Source organism: Rosa chinensis, chromosome 5 (genome assembly GCF_002994745.2).
Source record: "Rosa chinensis cultivar Old Blush chromosome 5, RchiOBHm-V2, whole genome shotgun sequence".
NCBI classification, from domain to species: Eukaryota; Viridiplantae; Streptophyta; class Magnoliopsida; order Rosales; family Rosaceae; genus Rosa; species Rosa chinensis.
The window spans coordinates 31734606-31743641 of record NC_037092.1 but is presented as its reverse complement, the minus strand read 5'-3'; the positions used below and the strand labels follow the sequence as shown (position 1 = coordinate 31743641).

The following is a 9036-nucleotide window of genomic DNA, read 5'->3' as shown; positions in this document are numbered from 1 at the left end:
ACTTCACGACTTGCCAATTTGCCAAAAACATGAAACATACCTGAAATGACTCTAGCCCAACCATCCTTGAACCAAAACCCGAAAGATCTTGGCAATTTCCTACACGATTGGAGAAGCTTCTCAGTGATATCCTGGCCCAAGTCCTAGAGCTCCAGAGCAACAAACAATGACTTGGCAAAGCAAATCAACGATGCAAGCAACCCTCCTGCGACGTTTGGATGGGCGACGAAGGTGGAGGACGGGGCGAATGAGGGTGGAGGTGAAGGGTGTCGTTCTGTCGAGAACATGGAAGACGCAGACCTGGGAGGCAGTGGGGCCGGCGGTTTGGAATTGGGAGAAGGAGAAATGAGGCTTAATCTCCAGCGATCAGAGGTTGAAATTGAGACTGGCAGTTAGGACAAAACGACAGGGTGATTGGAATGAAACTACTTCGAATTTCCAGGTGGGTGATGAAGACCTCTGTGTCTGAGGTTATGTGATCCTCAGTCGCATTGCTGTAATTTTTTTAAAAAAATCAGAGCTTTGTTAATTTTTGCATTAAATTCCAGAACCAAGCTTGCTCCATTTACTTTAGGCTTGAGCTTTTGTAGTTAATATGTCACAATAACCATATTACACAAATGACTAGCACAACGATATGCTACAGTACTACACAATATTTATTTTTTTGAAAAGACACTACACAATATTTATAGTACTAGGAAAAAAATATATATAAAAACAAAAACAGCAACAACAACAACTAGACCATGATAAAATTAAAATGTGATGATAACAACGAAGATGCCCGGCGTAGCTCAAGCATTATGGGGTCCAATTGCATGCCAACCATTTCAATGCCTTGTGTTTACGTAGACATGTCTTCTATGATTACCAAATCTCTGCTCCAGCTGAGGGAATATCTTGAAAAGAATACTACACATAGCTCTGTAATACCATTTCCTCCATCTTTTGCAAAATAAAAGTGACCCAATGGCAATTCCAAACCCACATGTAAATCCAATTTCTACATAGATAACATCCCAATCAATCTCATCTCCAGAATTTGGATGACTTGAGCTTCCATTTGAAATTGGTGGTGGCAATACTACATCCACTGTCAAAGGAGGGCCCCATAATCCTTTGTTACCTTGGAAGGAGGTATTTGGAAATGTTGAAAACTGAGTGCAGGTTGGGATCCTCCCGACCAGTTGATTATTTGAGATATCCAAGAATGCAAGGAAAGTGAGATTTGCAAACTGTGCTGGAATTTGGCCGCTCAAGTGGTTCTTTGAGAGATCTAAAGACTCCAGTTGTCGCATCTTACCAAATGATGATGGAATTTTTCCTGTGAAAGCATTACCGGATAAGTTTAGGACACATGGTGATTTCAACTCTCTGATTTCCTTAGGTATTAATCCGTTGAAATTGTTGAAGGAGAAATCAACCAAGGTCAATTTAGTTGGAATCTTTACCAGATGAAACTCCAATCCTTTGATGATAGTTGTAATTGCATCTTTATAATAAACGTGAGGATCTTCTTTTATAAGAGAGTTGATCGGTCTATAAGAGAATCCAAGATTAGTTGGAGATTCATCATTAGACACCATAGCCTGCCATGTCAGAAACATTCTTCCTGGCATATCACCACTGAAATTGTTGTGAGCTAAATCTATTATTTGAAGCAGAGGCCAGATGCCATTGGTCTTGGAACATCCAATGCTTCCACAAAACTTGTTAGACCGCAAAGCAAGGACACTCAAGGTGGATATGCTCATTAAAAAGCATGGAAAAGTATCAGTTATGTTATTGTTTCCAAGGTTTAAAACCACTAACCTTGTGCAGTAGACAAGAGATTTTGGAAATTGGCCTTGTATTTGATTGTTGCTGAGGTCTAGAGTTTTTAGTTCACAACCTTTGAGAAAATTATCAGGAATTGTGCCACTCAGGTTGTTTCTCCTCAAATCAATGACCCAAAGCGAAAGTAATTGAGTCAAGCATTGAGGAATGTTTCCACTCAAGGAATTATTGGACAGATCAAGAACCTTACCCCTTGCATTGCATATTGATTTAGGAATGGCCCCATGAAAGTTATTGCTTGAAAGAGAAAGGTAAGACCCAGTAGAAATGAAGTCACCAATGTCAGTCGGTATACTCGAGTTGAAATTATTTCTCGAGTAATCCATATATTCACCGCTTAAGAACAAGGGGATCTGTCCCCGAAGCTGGTTTGAATGAAGATCAACCAATGACAGAACATAGGTAGAATTAAGTAGAGGAGCTTCTAAACTTCCCAATGAGTTACAAGAAAGATTTATTTCTCGAAGAGAATCAAAACTCCAAATCCAATTGGGTATCTGTCCTTGAATCTGGTTGTTTGAGAGGTCTAAGTTGGTTAAATGGGATTGATTTCTCAAGAAGTCTGGGAATGTTGTCAACTTGTTAGAAGCTAATCCCAAGTGATCAAGCTGAAGGAAGGAAGATGAGGAATGGATACCTTGAAGCTTGTTGGAATGAAGGTCCAGAGAAGATAAAGCAGAAGTGGAATTAGGAAGAGGAGCTTCTAGAGTCACCAAGAAGTTGCCAGAAAGATCAATGGAAGTAAGAGATTTGAGACTCAAAATCTAATTAGGTATCTTGCCTTGAATCTGGTTGTTTGAAAAGTCCAAGTTGTATAATGTGGACTGATTGCTCAAGAAATCTGGGAATGCTCTCAACTAGTTAGAAGCCACTACCAAGTGGTGAATCTGAAGGAAGGAGGAATTGGTGCCATTGTAATCAAACAACAAGCTATTATGGGAAAGATCAACCGATAAAAGATCTTTGGGCACCTGAGGACCATTAAAAGGGAAGCCATTGAAGTTGTTTGAAGAAAGACTGAGAAACAAAAGCCCTTGAAGATTGAAGATAGATGTTGGTATTTGTCCTTCCAAATTGTTGTTTTCCAAATCAAGGGTGTCAAGTAAGTGCGAAGAGTTACTGGAAAATTCAGGGACTTGACCTGAGAACTGATTGTCGGATAATTTTAATGTTTCCAGTTTGGGAAGAGAAACAATAGATGAAGGAATAGTCCCATAGAGTTGATTGTTGCTCAAATCGAGGATTTCTAGATTAACAAGGGTTTCCCAGTGAATAGAACTAATGGGACTAGTAAAACTGTTCGCTGATATATCCAGGTCAGCCAATTGTGTGAGGTTTTCAATTGACTTGGGAACTGATCCAGTAAAACTGCAATTTGAAATATCTATGCTTGATAACATTCGAAGAGACCCGTTGTTTGGAAATTCTGGAAAGGAACCATAAAGATCATTAAAGGAAAGGTCAATGGTTTGTAGGGAAGGTATCTGAAAGAACTCTCTAGGAAATGTTCCGAACAAGTTAGAAGAACCAAGACTCAAGTAAGTCAAGTTTGAAAAATTAGCAAAGACTCTTGGAACGGGAGCATAGAACAAGTTAAATGACAAGTCAATCTCAGACAGAGATTGAAGCTTTGCAAGGGACGCACAAATAGGGCCTACAAAACCACAATCAGACAAGCTTAACACCCTCAGATTTGGTAGTGAAGATGATATGGCTTCGCACCAGTCACTCATCCATCTTTTTATCTCTATTGAATCAAGATATAACTCTGTAAGCTTTGTGAGGTTCTGAATTAGCATGCTTAAATTTGGGTTCTCAAGTTGTAACGAAAATACATCGAAGCCATTTCTAGAGATATCAAGAGTTATCAGCCTTATTAAGAGTGAAATTTCAATGGGAATCTGACCAGAAAAATAAGCATGACTTAAATTCAGATACCTCAATTCTGTAAGCTTTTCGATTGCAGATGGAATTGATGAGCCATTGAAGTAGTTATAGGCTAAATTGAGGCTCTGAAGATGTTGAATTTGGAACAGACTGCTGGAATTGTCAATGCTGCGTGAGAATGATGAGAAAGACTCGCTACTGATGTCAATACAAACAACACTCCCATTAGTGCTGCAAGTTACACCAAGCCAAGAACAGCAGTCGGTACTCGAATTCCATGTGATAAGCTTGGAGGATTTGGAAGAATCAAATACAAGACTTTTCTTGAAATGGAGCAATGATTGTTGCTCGACTTCAATACACCTGCTGTGAATTGCAGGGATGAGGTTAGTAATAGTGGTAGTGAATAAGAAAAGGAAGAAATGGAGTAACAGAGTTGGCATGTTTTAAGCAAAGGTTTAGACGCAGGCACAAATATTCAGTGGGAAAGTGATAGTTGGGAATGTTGATGGTTGTGGACTGGTGCATGGGGACTTTTAAAAGGTTATGGAATTGGAAAATGAGTCCGTAATCTCTGTGATTGGCTTGACTTTCAAGTCCTCTACCTTCTATCCATCGGCAACTTCCAAGAAAAATGAGACGGTTGGAAAGTGGAACTATTGCTGTTGCATGACTATTAAAGTTATGCCTCTAGAGCTTTAAAATTGACGACAAGAAAACACGTTCCAAATATATTGCTTTCAAAAGATATGGAAGATGACTGGAAGGTTATATTACCTAGGGCTGGGTTCGGTTCGGTACCGAAGCTTACGAGCTGATACCATGTACCGTACCAACTTATACTGGTATGCAAAAAACTATACCACTACCGGCCACAAAATCCGGTATACCGAGAAGTCGGTATACCGATTTAATCGGTCGGTTCGGTACGGTTAGGCTTGTAACCGAGTTTGACATTGGGCCACAAACCAGTCACCAGTACAGCAGTACATCACCGATCCCTTCTTCTTCTGAGAACTTTTCGACCCACATGGTTATGGGTCTCTCCAGTCTCCATACCACACACAGTGATGGAAGAGTGATTGTGGTGAAGGAAGAGTGAAGAGTTGAAGAATCACCGAGCTTGAAGAATCACTGAATCCAAAACCCAGAAATGGAGCTTGAAGAATCACCAAGCTTCAAGCTTCAAGCTTGAAGAATCACCAAGCTTCAAGCTTCAAGCTTGAAGAATCACCGAGCCGGAGAGAGAGAGAGAGAGAGAGAGAGGGCGTTTCTTTGAACAGTTAGAGAGGCTCAACAAAGAGAGAAGAAGAAGAGAGAGTCCAGAGAAAGAAGAAAGAGGAGAGAAAGTCCAGAAAGCAGAAAGAAGAAAGAAGAATGAGGAGAGAAGAAGAATAAAAAAGTAAAAAGAAAGAAGAAAGAGGAGACAAGAAGCAGAGAGAGTGAGGAAAGAAAAAGAGAGAAGAATAAAAAAGTAAAAAGAAAGAAGAAAGAGGAGACAAGAAGCAGAGAGAGTGAGGAAAGAAAAAGAGAGAAGAATAAAAAAGTAAAAAGAAAGAAGAAAGAGGAGACAGGAAGCATAGAGAGTGCGGAAAGAAGAAGGGAGATGAATAAAAAATTAAAAAATATGAGTAATTAATTAATTATGTATAAGTTCGGTACGGTACGGTATACCGTATTTATCTTCAAATCAGTACCAGTACCGTACCATTATGTTCCTCTCGGTTCGGCACTACCGTACCAATACTTCGGTACCCGACATTTTCGGTAACCAACATTTTCGGTTCGGTTGGTACTCGGTTGGCTGGTTTGTCTCGGGAGGATTTGCCAGCCCTAATATTACCCTTACTTTTGGTAACAGTGTTGTTTTAGAGGAAAAAAATACGTATTCTCGTAATCACACAACAAAGTCTCGATATGAGTGTTGAACTCTAATTGCTTTTTTCATATCGATAACTTTAATTTGCTTTCAGACAACAAAGTCAATAGAAAACTTTTGCATTGAAATATTGTTTCTTGTTGGCTTGACTGGACTTGGAAGTTTCACACAACAAAGTCAATATCGATAACTTTAATTTGGTTGATTTCTTGTTGGCTTGTTTCTTCACTAGAATGCATTGCACGTAAGAAAGTAAGGACTTTTTATTTATTTTTTATTAAAAGATGAACTTTATTAATTCAATATCCAAATACATCCAACTAGAAAACTCCTAATTATCAAATTACTGACTACATCAATTTACTCAACTACATCAATAATCTCATGAAGCCATGGAGGCCCTACTTCCTTGCAAAACATAGCCTGCACCATATTCAAAGCTTGTCTTGCTAGCTTATGGGCAATCTGGTTATGTCTCTTTCGAACATTTTTCTAGGAGACTAGTTCAAATTCACTAAGCAGCATACGTACTCCATGTAGGACCCCACCAATGTAACTGAGGTCTAACCCGGGATGAAATCACCTGTCCCAATTTTTCTATCCCAATCATGTCCCCATATTGTGATTGGTTCTCATGAATTAAAAAAACTTTTTCTTAATCTTTTGTTCTATTTTTTAATCCATGAGAACTAATCATAACATGGGGACATGATAGGGATAGAACAAATTGGGGACATGTGATTTCACCCCGGTTTAACCCTTTCCAACCAAATGCATTTACAACATTAAGTGCATCGCTTGCAATATGAACTCGACTTATACCCAACTGCTGACAATAATTCAAGCCATGCCACAGAGCCAATGCTTCAGTTGAGGCGAGTTTAAGCTGACAGTCCATGAGTATAGCTACTGCCCCAATTATGGCCCCTTCACCAGTCAATACAACCGCACCCAATCCCACTCTACCTTTGGCTACATCGCAAGCACCATCAAAAAACAATTCGGTACCTGCATACCAATAGTTGCTGGCGCCAAAGAATCTCTTTTTCTTCACTTACAACAAAATTCTACTAAAGAAAATAAAGCACAAAATGAGAAGAATGACATAAAAACCAAAACTAAATTGTCATCAAACAACTGAATAATTCCTCTTAAGCAAACAAATGAAAAAGGAAAGCATAGAAGCAGCCAAAAATCCAAATCATGCTAAACAGACATGTTGAAGTCAGTAAGTACTAGGTTAAGGGGTGCCAAGTGAAGCAACCGCCTCAGGCCACGGTCCTCCGGAGGTCTCTGAGGAGGATCTAATGTTTCTCTGTATATATTTTTCTTTATTTATTGACTATACAATCTTTGTGGAATTTACTTAATTTAGTATTATGTTGCATTCCACGTTAGCGGTACAACCACACTTTTCTTTTCCCAGCAGCTAAGGTTCAACTGCGAGTTGATGGCTTTAGTTTTTGCTTGCCTCACACCATCTCTATCCATCATTTATTTCACTTTTTTGCTTTCCTCACAAATGAGATTTGTCCGTTGACCAGCTTGAGTTGAAGTCTTTCCCCTCTTCTCCAACCAGCTGGAAAACTGGGTGGAAGGGAAAAGGGAAAAGGGGATAAGTCGCACTCAACTTTTCCAAATAAAAGTTGAGCAGTATTGGTCGATTTCTAGGAAATGACCATGTACAGTAGTTTTAAAAATTTTAGTCTCTAAAGTTGATATAGTGAATGTAGTTTTTGCTCTCTGTGCTACCATCTCCAATCACTTTCATCATCCTTAGAGCAAGTTCACCCGTGGGTCGCCAGATCACCTACTATTCACTACTTTTTATGTGTATTTTCACTCTCTGGGTCACGGGCATAGTGTATTTCGTGCCCTGGGTCACCATATGTCACCCTGGTGACCTGCAAGCTGACTTGGGACCCAGGTCTTATTAGAAACTGTGCCCGTGACCCAAAGAGTGAAAATAAACACTAAAAAGCAGTGAATAGTAGGTGACCTGATGAACCAACGGGTGAACTTGCTCTTAGATATTACATGTTCTGTCTTATATGCCAAATTGTAACCTCATCTGAGGCCAACTTCATATCACAAGGCTTGATAAAGCCTCATAAAGGCTTGATAAAGCCTTCACAAAGAGTTTGTCTGAACTGATCAATAGATACAATATTACGATACAATTTAGAGACTACCACCACATAAGGCAATCAGTAAATGAAGGACAGAACCACCCTCAATGTTGTAGTCTTTTGTAGTTTTGTCATCTCCAAGCTGCTTGCCAACATAAATCAGCATGCGGACATTTCAAACTCATTAGATGCTGATCTCTTGAAAATTGGCCAGTACCATAAACACATGAAGCTATTAACAAAGACAAGAATAATAACGCCGCAATAATGCTGATTAATATGACTTTATTCTAGCAAGTCTTCTTAAGCTATTAAACAAAAAATGCAGGTGATATCCCAAAACAGTTGTCAAGTTAATGTGTATATACACCAATGACATCGTACCCAAGATTCAAATCATACTGAGCACATAGTCCCAAACAGGAATATGTTGGGATAATAAGATGATTATGCAGCAAACACAAACCATATAAGCTTCGGAACTAGCAAGCACAGAACAAATGAGAGAATTAAAATAGCAACAAAGATACCAACAATTTTAATGTGGAAACCCTCTAATGTGAAGGGAAAAACCACGGGACGATCTCTGAAAAACTTCCACTATAGAATGGGATTACAATCTCCAATTTCTCTAGATCACTAGAGGAATAACTCTCAAGAATCACTCTTGGTTAACACTCACAATAGGCTATACAAGAAGGATTGGTTTCTCTCTTTTCTCTCCTTATACAGACCTGCCACTCTGCTTCACAAAACATAGATATCAAGATATACCTCTTCTTTCTCTCCAGCTCCTTCTAGAGAATATGAAGGGATCACCAGGAAACGATAACTATTTTTGTTTCCAATGCCAGATGCACTCTTCTTAGCTCTAAAAAAAAAAACTGAAACGTCTTCTTTTCTTTTCTCCAAGACATAGAGTCCAACTTGGACTTTGTGACAGACCAAACATGTAACTAGTTTTAATTGAGGAGGGAACTTAAACAATCTCCCCCTTCCCGACTCAAGCTTCATTGACGTAGGCCAGCTAAGAATGAACAGTGCTCAAACTTGCCTTTAGGAAGAGACTTTGTCAACATATCAGCCATGTTATCACTAGTATCAACTTTTTCTATCATCAGCATCTTTCTTTCAAATTTTTCTCTAATCCAATGGTATCTCATTTCAATATGCTTGGACTTGGAATGAAAACTCAGATTCTTGCTGAGATGAATGGCACTTTGATTATCACAATAGATGAAAAATTTTCTTTGGTGCAAACCAAGCTCTTGGAAATATCTCCTCAACCATCACATCTCTTTG

The 9036-nt window shown here is 39.1% G+C and overlaps 1 protein-coding gene across 2 annotated transcripts; it reads right to left on the bottom strand.

Annotated features, from left to right (window-relative positions):
- Positions 1 to 210: 210 nt before the first annotated feature.
- On the bottom strand, positions 211 to 4950 carry LOC112203637 (receptor-like protein 7). Of its 2 annotated transcripts, XM_040505602.1 has the most exons (3): positions 4504 to 4950; positions 3778 to 4092; positions 211 to 494 (listed from the first exon to the last, which is right to left on the bottom strand). In XM_040505602.1, the coding sequence occupies exons 1-3, from the start codon at positions 4548 to 4550 to the stop codon at positions 353 to 355; spliced, it is 504 nt and encodes a 167-aa protein (XP_040361536.1). In that variant the 5' UTR covers positions 4551 to 4950; the 3' UTR covers positions 211 to 352. The 2 variants fall into 2 exon arrangements, with proteins under 2 accessions (XP_040361536.1, XP_040361535.1); XM_040505601.1 differs by lacking the exon at positions 4504 to 4950 and having other exon boundaries at positions 3778 to 4260.
- Between the last annotated feature and the right edge of the window lie 4086 nt (positions 4951 to 9036).

Bases quoted from the DNA above. Each gene is read 5' to 3' on its own strand.
- LOC112203637 (XM_040505601.1), bottom strand. From the start codon at position 4,169: ATGCCAACTCTGTTACTCCATTTCTTCCTTTTCTTATTCACTACCACT. The intron at 495-3,777 runs GTATCTGAATTT...AAAAAATTACAG, and splicing joins GAAAAGCTTACAGAATTGAG to CAATGCGACTGAGGATCACA.